We start from the raw sequence: 13,413 nt of genomic DNA on the forward strand, positions 1-13,413 counted from the left end.
AGTTTCCAATGAAATGCATATGTCCTAAAGCTTAATCTTCCTTTATAAAGTAACTGTTACCTAAAGATAAGCTGAGTGGACAGGAGACCATTTTCCTAAGTAGTCTAAGAGAAACCGGGTAGTGGACAAAAAAAAAAAAAAAATCCACATCTGAAGCCAGTATCACAAACTAACAAACAACCGAAAACCAGGCAAATAAATAAATAAATAAATACCCAATTTATAGATAGTCATGGACTTCTTATTAATCAATACCTCCTATTGAAGAGTACAGTGTACAGCAACCCAGCTGAAACAGTATTATTAGAAAATGATATAGTGAGCATTAGGATATATAATTCATGGTGCCTTCATTTGCTCAGACCATCGTGAAAAATCTATAAATCATTTTCTTGTGCATGTATTGCCTAAGTGCAATTTGTCATTTTGCATTACAGTGCTGCTCCAAGTCGTCAGTGCTTTTAATTCACTGTTTAGAGTTTAACAAAATGCTGGCCCTGACTGATGACTGAAAGGGCAGAAAGATGGGAAGCTCTATCCTGGCAAGCAGTTTCCACAAAATGGAGATGTGGATTCCTCCTTGAAACGTTTAGATAATAATGTAGTTTTACCCCGCCTAAAGCAACATCGTATCCTGCCCTCTAAGAATAACGACTGAACAGATCCCAGGTGATTTTAATGCAACACAAGGTAGCAATCAAAATAACCATTTGGAGCCAATGAAATTATTTTGCTCAGTCCCAGAAACTCCTTTAAAAATGTAAAAGTCAATCTTGGATACTCAGTATCTAGATACATTATTCGTGGCAGGGGTCCAGCAGGAAAATGCCTTCCCTACTTAGTTAGGTTTCACTCCTAAAAATAAGCGTATTTCATGCTTTCCCGCAAAAGATGCCCTTGGTATCCTGTCCTGATGAAATGCAGTTTAAATATCCTTCATGTTGGCTCTCCTCTCTGTGCCTGCCTTTCAAGATAAATGTCAGAGATCGCTTTTTCTAGTGGCTGGGTGAGTTTGGCGTTGGAAGGACCGTTAATAATCACATCCAGACTTTATATAAATACGTCCATATATGTATGCAAAATTCGTGTATGTCTATATGTGTAAGTATACACACCAATACAAACATGCACACACATATACGTATTCGTTCAATTATAACACCTCACTTAAATCTCTGGACACACGGCAATAATAATAATAATAAAAAAATAGGAACAAATTGCTTTCAAGCGGCCTTAAATTACAGCAAATACTCATTCATCCGTCCTCTAACAGGTTAACTTGGCTGCTCCCTCCTCCCTCCAGCTCCAAGGGCTCGGAGCACAGAAATCCTGCAGTCTGCTAGAGAAGTTTGAGACAATATTTCAAATAAACATTTGTTGCATTCCAGTGGTTCCCCCACCCCTCCATCCTTTGTTGTAGCAATTAGAAAGTCCAGTGAAAGTCCACTGTCCTCCCTCAAATCCACAAGGACTGCCTGGATGTAAAAATAGATTTCGATAAGTACTGTATCTTTGCAATGATAAAAAACCTCGCTAGCCCAGCTCCGAGATTTCTGATTCCCACTGACTCAGGCGATGGGAACGTTTACCATGGGAGTAAACACACACCAGATCTAAGCGACATCCCCCCCCCACACACACACACACGTCCCCATCCCTCCCCAGCTCCTAGATCTCAACTCCACGGTCACTAAAGCTCCCTAGGAAAAAAAAAAAAAAAAAAAAAAAAAAAAAAAAAAAAAAAAAAAAAAAAAAAAAACATGGCTAGACTAGTTCTTCAGCCACTTCAAAGCGCGCCTGAGCCACTACGCTTAGTAGTACCTTACTGCATTCCTTGCAGGGGTAGGATGCTGAAGTTCGAAGCTGGGGGCGGGAAGGGAATGGAAACAGCGCCGCGGAAAGACAGTAAATAAACCATTTGCACTTTACTAGGCACTGCAAAAATGCACCCCCCACTTGAAAAAAGCGCCAAGTTTAGTGAGGGGGGAGCAGGGATTTAGGAGTTCGGGGAAGGGAGCAAAGGCGGGTTCCATCAGCAGCACAGCCCTCTCGTCTGGACCGTGGGTCAGTACCAAGGACGCCAGCCAAAGCAGAAAAGCGGGATGTGCCTAGATGGAGACAAGGGGAAGGAGGGGAGGAGGGATGGAGGGGAGGGGAGACAGAGGCTCTAGGGACCCTTTCAGTTCGTACTGCCGCCTCTTTCGAAAATACCCACCGTGCAGTAGTTCGGTTCCGGTCGAGCAACAGCCGCGGAGACTGGGATCACAATAAGCGCAGTTTATTCCGGAAGCGCATAGGCAATTTTTTTTTTTTTTTTTTTCCACAAGCGGCTGAACGATCTCTTCAGAGGTCTTGAAAATCAGGAGAAAGAAGCAGAGCCTGGAAAGAAGCGTCTTATCTTTCCCTAGCCAGGGCTCTTGCGAGCAGCAACCTGCTTGTAGTGAACTTCTGCGGCCGCTAGGAGACGCCTGTAACCCATATTTGCAAAGAGGGCTCCCCATTCAGCTACATCTGGTTAAGGAGGGAGTGGGGGGCGGGGAGTGGGGGGTAGAGATAGGGGAAGGCAGTTTAAGTGGATGCAGTGGTTATTTACAGCTACATCTGCCTCTGTCGCCTCGAATTCATTTTCATCCCTGTATGTTTTGGGACAGGACTCAGTCCATGGGAACTTCATTTACATTTTAGAAAAAGAAACCCCCGATCCTTGTCAATCTGCATTGCCATTCAGACCTCTCTCTCTCTCTCTCTCTCTCTCTCTCTCTCTCTCTCTCTCACACACACACACACACACACACACACATGCGCGCGCGCACACAACCACACACAAACATGCAGACACGTCCTTCTCTACGTGGATGTACACACATTAGGAAAGGACTGTCAGAAGGGGAAAAAATGCTACCGGATCTGATGACTCAGCTTTAGGATCTCAAAATAGTGTGTGTGTGTGTTGTGTGTGTGTGTGTGTGTGTGTGTGTGAGAGAGAGAGAGAGAGAGAGAGAGAGAAGCGATCGGATAGCTGTATTAATATTCGGACACACCATAATCGCCTTTTCATCGATCCACAGGTCCTTTTATAAACTGTAGCTCCTTGCTCAGCCTCAGACGTGACGCTAAAACATTTCATCTGCTGCGGTTGCCTCTAGGTTCTGGTCCCCTCTTAAATTTACTGCAGCTGGGAAAGGATTAGCCATTTTCCCCCTGGCATCCCATCCTTGTAAACTGCTTAAAGTCGAGACCTATTCCCGTGAAAAGAAGTAGGAAGAAGGACTGGAGGAAATGTAAGAGATACATACTTTATAAAGGCGTGCAAGTGCATAATCAAAAAAAAAAAAAAAAAAGTAGGGGAGAAATGCAGTATTCTTAGCCCTTAATAGCAGCAAATTCTCTTTAAATATCCGTCCACAGATGCTTTGCGTTTCTCGGCAAGAGACATGCCCCTTGACTATATGGTGTAGTGATATTTTCTGGATCTTGTTCTACTCTGAATTTTTGAGAATTCTTTCTTCAGGAAAAAAACGAAGAGGTGCAGGGCTTTTAAGTGCATATGGGAATCAAATGATAGTTACAAACGACGACTGCTTTCTCGTTAAGAGTTATGAAGATGCCTTTTCTCTGAACATTTTCTCCAAATGTTTCATTAAAAAATGAAGAGTTTGGGGACTTAAGTAGCACTATTTTAACTTTACATCACCCAAGTACAGAATGCTACAATGGTACAGAATGGAAGAGGCACGTATACTGAGCTGTCCAAAAGCACTTTCCAGTATAGAAAGCTCCACTTTTAGTTTTGATTACCCGAATCACACACACACACACACACACACACACACACACACACACACACATTTACTAATATCGCAGAAGTACAAGTATATACAAACGCTATGTAGCTTGTGCGTATATTTCGACAACCAGAACTCTCCGCTCCTGCTGCATTGGTCTTTTGCTTGGGTGAGGTAAATTTCCAATGCAAGGTTTACTATACGGTAATGAAAGTCCATCTTGGTTACAGGGGGTTATCTCCTTTCTAAACAAGGAAGAAAATCGCTAGCTTTCTCTTTCCTCTCCTTGCTTTCTCTTTCCTCTCCTTGCCTTCTCTTCTCTTTCCTTTCCCTCCGCCTGTCGAGTTGCTGTACTACGCCGCGTGAGGCGTAGGGATATCTTAGGTGATTCACTGAGCCTTGATGTACAAGGCAGAAAAAGCTAAAAAGAGCATTTCAGCAAAGGATGGAGAGGTGTGGAGTAGAGATACGGTAGTGAAACTACTCGGTCATTTATCAAAGGACTCGCTTTGATTTTAGGTGCCAAGGAAAGTTAATCCATTCTGAAACCAACATTTTATGCAAGTAGCGATTATCTTTAAAAGAACAGAGAGATAGAAGCTGTCAGCACAAATGGTTTGGCGGGAACCTCTGGGCTTCCCAGAACCCTTTCCAATACCTTGCTCCCCTAACTCTTCGGTCTTCACCATGATCCTTATTCGACCTTTTCTGCAAACTCACCCGCTTCTTCCAAGTGCAGACTAATCCCTGGCAGCAAAATTATTTGCATTTGTATTATTTCCCTTACAGCTCTCAATCACGAGATCGTACTAATTAAACTTAAGTCAGTCAATTCACTGCAACTTTCCCCCCGCCTTTTGCCTGGAGCCGAAAACAACTATTTCTATGTCACTGAGGGAGATGCAAAATGGGGAAGGGGGGAGGCTCAGTTAGCATGCTAGGAAACACCTCTCCAAGGAGAGAACATTGCTGTTTTTGCTATGATGCATTAGTGTTGCTGATGCAAATAGGGGAACCTCTATTCCCCATGCACTCTCTGCAGCAGGGGAATATTAAGTTTCCGAAGCAGAGGTTCCCCTAGCAAGCGCTTCGGGACCTGCAGGGTTATTCTCGCTCTCACACTCACACACACATTCCCAGACCTGTTCTGGAACCAAACTCTCCTCCTCCTCCCAGCCCGGTTGCCTGATGACGTACCCTGCTTGACGTCCGGTCTATCCAATCAGTTTCTACCCCAGTGGGTGTTGCTGCTTGGCAATTGGTTGGCAGATGGAGGGCGCTGCGCAAAAACAGAGAAGCCGAGCGCTCGGAGCTCAGAAACTGCCAGCAGAGATCCCAGAAGCTGCATTTAAGACTGAAGGAGGGAAGCAGAGAAGAGAGAGATAGGCTAGAGACAGAGAGGGAGAGGGAAAGAGAGAGGGAGAGGGAGAGGGAAAAAGGTTAGGAAGAAACGGCAGGCAAGAAACTGCTCACCACATTTTTAAAGAACAAGGCTGAAGACAGTTAAGAGGAGAAGAGATTGGAAATGCCCCTAAATGAAAACAAGGGGAGAGAAATATCAAGAAGAGAAATTCAACCAGAAAACCGAAGGGAATGAAAGTTTCATGCTGCAAAGCATTGGTGCTTTTTTCTACATAAAATTTTGCTGGTTACAAACATTTTTTTTTTTGCTTGCGCTTTTTACCAGTGGTTTATTATTATTATTATTTTTTAATTAAGAGGCATGTTCAACGGCTCCAGCGGCATCTCTCCCTTCTGCTCCTCTTCTTCCTCCTCGTTCTGCTTTTCCTTCTCCTCCTCCTCCTTCTCCTCCTCCTCCTTTTCCTCCTCCTCCTCCCATCAGCAGGAAGACAAACCGAGGACAGTCTTGAAATACCGAAATTTCCTCCTTGGGATTTGCCTGCACTGCCCTGCGCCAAGACTATCGGAATAAATAAAAGAAGCTGAAATACTGTATTATCATTATCTTATTAATTGGCCAGTGGTAAGATTACAGATGAGGAGAGGGGACGTTTGCCTTCCTTCGTGTGCCAAGCGCGAAAAAGGAGAGGCTGTATGGTGGGGGCTAGAACCCTAAAATGAATCAAAAGGAATTCTAAATCTTTCCAAGACACCCCAGCCCCGGCAGTCTTGCCACATAGTGCACTTTTATTCGTATTTTTGGAGGATTTTGCTAGGGGGTGGGGTGCTTGGGGGGCTGTTGGCTGCGGAGAAACCTTTCCCTTTTTCCCCATTGGAGATGATTGTGCTATTATTTTTTGCCTTGCTCTGGATGGTGGAGGGAGTCCTTGGCCAGCTGCACTATACGGTGCAGGAGGAGCAGGAGCATGGCACGTTCGTGGGCAATATCGCCGAAGATCTGGGCTTGGACATTACAAAACTTTCGGCTCGCCGTTTCCAGACGGTCCCCAATTCGAGGACCCCTTACTTGGACCTTAACCTGGAGACCGGGGTGCTGTATGTGAACGAAAAGATAGACCGCGAACAGATCTGTAAACAGAGCCCTTCGTGCGTCCTGCACCTGGAGGTCTTTCTGGAGAACCCGCTGGAGCTGTTTCGGGTGGAGATCGAAGTGTTGGACATTAATGACAACCCACCAGCCTTCCCAGAACCCGATCTCACCGTGGAGATCTCAGAGAGTGCCACACCGGGCACCCGCTTCCCACTGGAGAGCGCCTTCGACCCAGACGTGGGCACCAACTCCCTGCGCGACTACGAGATCACCCCCAACAGCTACTTTTCTCTTGATGTCCAGACCCAGGGCGATGGCAACCGTTTCGCCGAGCTGGTACTGGAGAAACCGCTGGACCGGGAGCAGCAGGCGGTGCACCGCTACGTGCTGACCGCCGTGGACGGGGGAGGTGGAGGAGAAGGAGGAGGGGCAGGAGGCGCCGGAGGAGGGGGCTCACCCCCTCAGCAACAGCGCACGGGCACGGCCCTGCTCACTATCCGAGTGCTGGACTCCAACGATAACGTGCCCTCCTTCGACCAACCCGTTTACACTGTGTCCCTGCCTGAAAACTCGCCCCCAGGTACTCTGGTCATTCAGCTGAACGCCACGGACCCAGATGAGGGCCCGAACGGTGAGGTGGTGTACTCCTTCAGCAGCCACATCTCACCGAGGGCGCGGGAGCTCTTCGGGCTGTCCCCTCGTACTGGCCGCCTGGAGGTGAGTGGGGAGCTGGACTATGAAGAGAGTCCTGTCTATCAGGTATATGTGCAAGCCAAGGATTTGGGGCCCAACGCCGTGCCCGCACACTGCAAGGTACTTGTGCGGGTGCTGGACGCCAATGACAACGCACCCGAGATCAGCTTCAGCACAGTCAAGGAAGCTGTGAGTGAGGGCGCGGCACCGGGCACCGTGGTCGCCCTGTTCAGTGTGACTGACCGCGATTCTGAGGAGAACGGGCAGGTGCAGTGTGAGCTGCTGGGTGACGTGCCGTTCCGTCTCAAGTCCTCCTTCAAAAACTACTACACTATCGTGACCGAGACCCCGCTGGACCGGGAGGCAGGGGACTCGTACACCCTGACAGTGGTGGCGCGGGATCGCGGCGAGCCCGCCCTGGCCACCAGCAAGTCCATCCAGGTGCAGGTGTCGGACGTGAACGACAACGCTCCGCGCTTCAGCCAGCCCGTCTACGACGTGTATGTGACCGAGAACAACGTGCCGGGCGCCTACATCTACGCCGTGAGCGCCACCGACCGAGACGAGGGGGCCAACGCCCAGCTCGCCTATTCCATCCTGGACTGTCAGATCCAGGGCATGAGCGTTTTCACTTACGTGTCCATCAACTCAGAGAATGGTTACTTGTACGCGCTGCGCTCCTTCGATTACGAGCAGCTCAAGGACTTCAGCTTTCAAGTGGAAGCCCGGGACGCGGGCAGTCCCCTGGCCTTGGCCGGCAACGCCACCGTCAACATCCTCATCGTGGACCAGAACGACAACGCTCCCGCCATCGTGGCGCCCCTGCCCGGGCGCAACGGGACCCCAGCGCGCGAGGTGTTGCCCCGCTCAGCGGAACCTGGCTACCTTCTCACCCGGGTGGCGGCGGTGGACGCGGACGACGGAGAGAATGCCCGCCTCACTTACAGCATCGTGCGGGGCAATGAGATGAGTCTATTCCGCATGGACTGGCGCACGGGGGAGCTCCGCACAGCGCGCAGGGTGCCGGCCAAGCGCGACCCCCAGCGGCCTTACGAGCTGGTGATAGAGGTGAGGGACCACGGGCAGCCTCCGCTGTCGTCCACCGCGACGCTGCAGGTGCAGCTGGTCGACGGGGCAGTGGAACCCTTGGGCGGCGGTGGTGGGGGCGGAGCAGGAGGGGGTCCTGGCGGAGAGCACCAGCGCCCCAGCCGCTCGGGCGGCGGGGAGACCTCGCTGGATCTCACCCTCATTCTCATCATCGCTCTGGGGTCAGTGTCTTTTATCTTCCTACTGGCTATGATCGTGCTGGCGGTACGCTGCCAGAAGGAGAAAAAGCTTAACATATACACGTGCCTGGCCAGCGATTGCTGCCTCTGCTGCTGCTGTTGCTGTGGGGGCGCGGGCGGCGGGAGTTCCTCCTGCTGCAGCCGTCAGGCTCGGGCGCGCAAAAAGAAGCTCAGCAAGTCGGACATTATGTTGGTTCAGAGCTCCAATGTGCCCAGCAACCCCGCGCAGGTACCAGTGGAGGAGTCCGGAGGCTTCGGCTCCCACCACCACAACCAGAACTACTGCTATCAGGTCTGCCTGACTCCAGAGTCTGCCAAGACCGACCTGATGTTCCTCAAACCCTGCAGCCCTTCCCGGAGTACTGACACTGAGCACAACCCCTGCGGGGCCATCGTCACTGGCTACACTGACCAGCAGCCCGATATCATCTCCAACGGCAGCATACTGTCCAACGAGGTAAGGCTCAAGCGAAAGGACCACCATCTATCATCTCCTCCATCAGAAAGCCTCCTCTAGCCCGGCACATCCATCACTGGTGCACCGTACTCTCTCTCGCCTCGGCTGCCCTGTGTATTTATTTATTTATTTAATTTATTTATTTTTAGGATCTTAGCTTCCTTGTAATATTGGGGAAGAGGCTGGCACTCTCCTTCCTCCTTGTATAACCAGATGCTCCCGATCCTCTGTGCATTCTCCTCTCCACAATTATTTTGATTCCCCCTCTCCTGTACCCTTTTCTCCACTTTTACTCCTCCCCACCCCCCCTTCCCTCCTCTCTTCCTTCTTTCAAACTCCCTTTCTGTCCATTAAGTTCCCAGAAAGCCAGTGTGGGGAGGAGGAAAAGGGAGGGATGGAGGGGGAGTGAGTTCCAACACACATTCAAACATCTTTCCTGCTTTCTGCGTCTGTCTGTCCCAGTGTTTAATAAAGTGGATTCTCATTTGCTTTGTTTATCAATGCTTTCAATCGCCTGTAAACAGAAGTTAAAGTGTGTTTTAACTCTACACAGTTGTCCAAACTCAAATGTATCTTTGATCGAATGAGTTCCCTTTCTTCTGAATTCCCATTGCAAAAAGAGCCAGCCAGCAGTTCTCTACTCTGGACAGCAACACAGACACTGTTGCAGCCACATGCCCACACCGTGTGAATTTGAATGAAGCTGGTCTGGCACTGCCCGTTGCTAGATTAGACTAAAGGGATGGTTTCACAATCATCAGTTCAGCTATATTTCTCTTAGTTAATGACCAACCTCTTGCTTTTCTTGCCACTGTTCTTTGATCTTTCAATGCTGTTAGCATTCTTCTTAAAAGCATTTGGCCAAGCAATCCAGATTCAGTTTTTTAAAAAAAAGATGGAGAAAGGGCAAAGTGCAAAAATGGGGGTGGGGATTTGGAGGGGGGCAGAGAGTGTGTGAGAAGTTGGTTTAGACACAAGAATGTGTGTGCCCATGAAAGTGTGTATGCTGTGTGGGAAAAAAAAAAAGAGTGCAGTGGTTGATTGAAAGAGAAAAAGACCTCTGGGGTTTTATGAACTCTTCTCTTGGCAGGTGCTTTACTCACTTTGAGAATTAGAGCTTATTAATTGACTTTTCATGACTATTTGTATTACTCATTTGTATGGAAGCACATTTTGAAAATAAAGTGACAAAAAGAATTTCCATGAAAATATTCAAACTTTTTTTTTCTTATTAAGAGTGTGCTGTTTATTTTTATTGCATTAACTAAGTATTCACTCCAACACATTTATTGGGCCAACGAAGAGAGATTATACATTAAAAAAAAAAAAAAAGAAAAAGGTTAACATTAGCAGCTATGGGTAGAGTGGTATATGCCTCATTTAAAATTAAAATCACCTTTGAAATTTGAGGTCATTTAAAAATAGTCTTTTTTTTTTCCTTGCAAAGTCTAGCTTTATCCCCAACTCCCACCCCTTTCATCTGCCAGGCTCCTCACCTTTAACAGAGCTAAAAAAATCAGTTCATAATGTCTGCATGGTTGCAAGTTTTCTACCTTCCTTTCACTTTTCCTCCAGCCATTATTTTGAGGTCTCAAGATTGCCTCTCTAAGTGTTCAGATATGTAGCAATGGATACATATCTGCTTTTGAGGCTATTGTTTTCTTTTCTTTCTTTCTTTTTTTTTTTAACATTTGGAGTTCAAATGCTTTTGATTTATTTTTTCTAGACTAAACATCAGCGAGCAGAGCTCAGTTATCTAGTTGACAGACCTCGGCGGGTAAACAGGTATGGAATAACTTTGCTCCTAGAGTGGTGTATGAAGACTTTGTGACCTTCTTAGTGATAATATAAAGTAAGAAGGGCAAAAAAGAAGAACTTTAAAAGCATAGAGTTAAACAAAAATGAAATCATAATTACACTGATGTTTAGAAATCAATATAGTAATACAACGTGTATGTCTTTGCTTCATTTACACATAGGTAATTTAGCTTAGATTTCTATAAATCCACACACCTTGGCACTTTCTAACATTATGTACTAACTGATCTGGGTGTGATTTTATGTAAGGGACAAGAGCAAATAATTTTAAAATATGGATACTTTGGATGGCAATAATAATGAGAATGTGATTCAGTGAAATCAGCAAATGGACTATTATTAGTCATTATTAATATTATGATTATTAGTGCTGATTGCTTTTCAAGCTTAATTAAGAATAAGAAAATCAGCAACTTGCAAAACTACATGCTAGCAAAAGATCTGTACACATGCAGCACCATCTGTGGCCATGTGATGGCAGAAGAATATTTTCCGAGTTTCTTCTTTATGATGTTTATTCTAATACTAACATTTTTTGCACTTCTAGTTCTGCATTCCAGGAAGCTGACATAGTAAGCTCTAAGGACAGTGGACATGGAGACAGTGAGCAAGGAGACAGCGACCATGACGCCACCAATCGGGGTCAGTCTTCTGGTGAGTGTGACCTTAGGTGACTAGAAATGTTTGCCTTTTAGAAAAAGATCCAAAGAGTATAATCTTTTAGGTAGTTTCATGAATGTTATCTATATGTGTATGTACACATATATGTATATGTATATATGTACACACATGTGTCCAGAATGTATGTTTGTATGTATCATTCAGAAAGGCATAGATCAGGAAGTAGTATGATGCTTTTTTGACAGTCTTTAAAAAGGTAGATAAGCATTGTAACTTATGTAGAAGTAGATTTGGTTTAAATATAATTTGGGGGGATAGTCTGGATTGGAATATTTAAGTCTTCCATTTGTAAGGGAATTAAAGAAATCATCTTTTTTTTTTTCCAAAGCAAAAAGACATTAATTTTTCATTCTATAGATCAAGCAACTAAAACTTAGAGATGCTAAGATCAAGCCACTTATCAAAAGTCACACACTATAAATCATGGATTGAGGTAGAAGCTACTTTTCTTTCTTCATGAAGCAGTGAAATTGCCACTATATCAACCACTAGATAGGACATGAGAAAAAATTGTACCTAAGCGAATGGAATACATATTGGAACATTTCTGTTTTTAATATATTTTGGTGGTCAGTTTTAGAAAATGTGATGTGATAATGTATTTATGATTATCTTTTCCTCTACATGATGTATTAATGTTGTTTATCTCATAGGTTTCTAATCCATGGTTTTTGCAGACATGGAGATAAAGATATTTCTATTCTAACATGTTAGGAGAGTCATTGAAAGGCCTGATTTTATTTCCACCCCTATAAATATTTTAGATTTCTAATTTGGGGAGAGCATAGTTTGTATTTTGTAGAAAGAGAAACAAGACAGTCAATATTATTCTTGTGACTATTAATAACATATGTCGCTTGACCATTCATATTTAGCAAAGTTTGAGAAGACTTCTTTGTCCTGTTTCATTTGGGACCATAGAATCGTGGACAAGTCTGAGTCCTTATGTAAACTGTTATAGGGACCCCCTATTCCCTTATACAACATCGTGTTCAGAATCACTGAGCAGTATTGGAGCAGTGTAGCAAGGGGTTTTATACTTCCCCAGTTCTCTTGGCAGTGGTGGTTGCCACAGGCCTCCTACTTGGCTAATATGTAGTGTGTCTGCTGCTGCCCTTTGCCTTGGGAAACCCAGGCTGGAGGAAGGGAAAAAAAGGAGGAGCTGCTCAAGGGTCCTTTATGTTACTGCAAGTCATTAATATGCAGACCTAATGAGACTTGAGAAGTGCCAAGAGTCCCTGGAGGTCCCTGCCCCTTGCGAGCCTTCACGCTAAGTGAACAGAGCATCTATTTAGTGTCTGGAACCTGACAACAAACCAGATCTTGCCAGAAGTTTTATCTGAGGACAAAGTCCCTTTCATTTTTGGCCTATATATGGGATATGATTTATTGTTTTCTTTTAAAAAGCTATGTATTTTGATTTTCCCATTCCTTTTTCTGAAAAAAAAAAAGTAGGGTTTCTGATATAGCAGTCAGCACTCTAGTTATTTTTATTTTTGTTTTTTTTAATTAAAAGCAGTGTCATCTCTAAGTTTATTTATATGCATTTCTTTCTTTTTTTGTCACAATTTACCACACAATTCCCGTGTCAATGAACATTTCTAACAGTTTAGACCATCAGACATAATTAGCTATAATAACTTAACAGGAGAGGAGGAATAAACAGCTGCAAAAAGAGTTGAATTTGAAAAATGGATGGGAATTTAATCTTATTGTTGTATCTTCCCAGCAGCTATTTTATTTTAGAAGAACCAAGGATTGCCACTGTGGTAATGTTTCTGACAAATTCTCCCTGAGGCCACAAAGCATTTGAAAAAAAATTAAAATGTTCCAATATGAACTTCTGGGACACATGATAAACTGAAGCTATTTGTTCATTCTTTCTTGTTTTCTTTCCTTTGTCTTATCTTTTTTTTTTTTATCAAAATAAAAACTTTCTTATTATAAAATTAAGATTGAAAATTACTCTTTTGAAAGTATATTTATTCATTTTGTGGGAATTCCATGGATATCCACAAAATGTGTGATGCAATATTAAATATTAGGAGCAAAATCACTTATGATATAAATATGTATTTTAATGAGATGTAATCTCTCCAATGATAATTTTTACTTAAAAAAAGCAAACAACAGCCGCTTCTATATATTGAAGGGTATTGGAGTGGATGGAACGCTGGATTCAATCCCCCTTCTAACATATAATTGTTGTGTCTCTCATGGTAATCCACTTAATTTATC

At 44.7% G+C, this 13,413-nt stretch overlaps 1 protein-coding gene and 1 long non-coding RNA gene across 3 annotated transcripts in view; one reads left to right on the forward strand and one right to left on the reverse strand.

Moving 5' to 3' along the window:
- Positions 1 to 2,737, reverse strand: part of LOC127540173 (uncharacterized) — a 39,271-nt gene extending 36,534 nt beyond the window's left edge. For both annotated transcript variants that reach the window (XR_007948107.1, XR_007948106.1), the window contains exon 1: positions 2,219 to 2,737. This is a non-coding gene — a long non-coding RNA (uncharacterized LOC127540173). The remainder of the gene's footprint in view (positions 1 to 2,218) is intronic.
- A 2,331-nt stretch (positions 2,738 to 5,068) lies between these two features.
- PCDH10 (protocadherin 10) overlaps positions 5,069 to 13,413 on the forward strand; it is a 60,470-nt gene continuing 52,125 nt past the window's right edge. Inside the window, exons 1-3 of the mRNA XM_051964540.1 lie at positions 5,069 to 8,676; positions 10,403 to 10,461; positions 11,042 to 11,148. Coding sequence (XP_051820500.1) covers positions 6,028 to 8,676; positions 10,403 to 10,461; positions 11,042 to 11,148 — 2,815 coding nt within the window. The 5' untranslated portion in view covers positions 5,069 to 6,027. The remainder of the gene's footprint in view (positions 8,677 to 10,402; positions 10,462 to 11,041; positions 11,149 to 13,413) is intronic.

This window comes from Antechinus flavipes, chromosome 6 (assembly GCF_016432865.1).
Source record: "Antechinus flavipes isolate AdamAnt ecotype Samford, QLD, Australia chromosome 6, AdamAnt_v2, whole genome shotgun sequence".
NCBI classification, from domain to species: domain Eukaryota; kingdom Metazoa; phylum Chordata; class Mammalia; order Dasyuromorphia; family Dasyuridae; genus Antechinus; species Antechinus flavipes.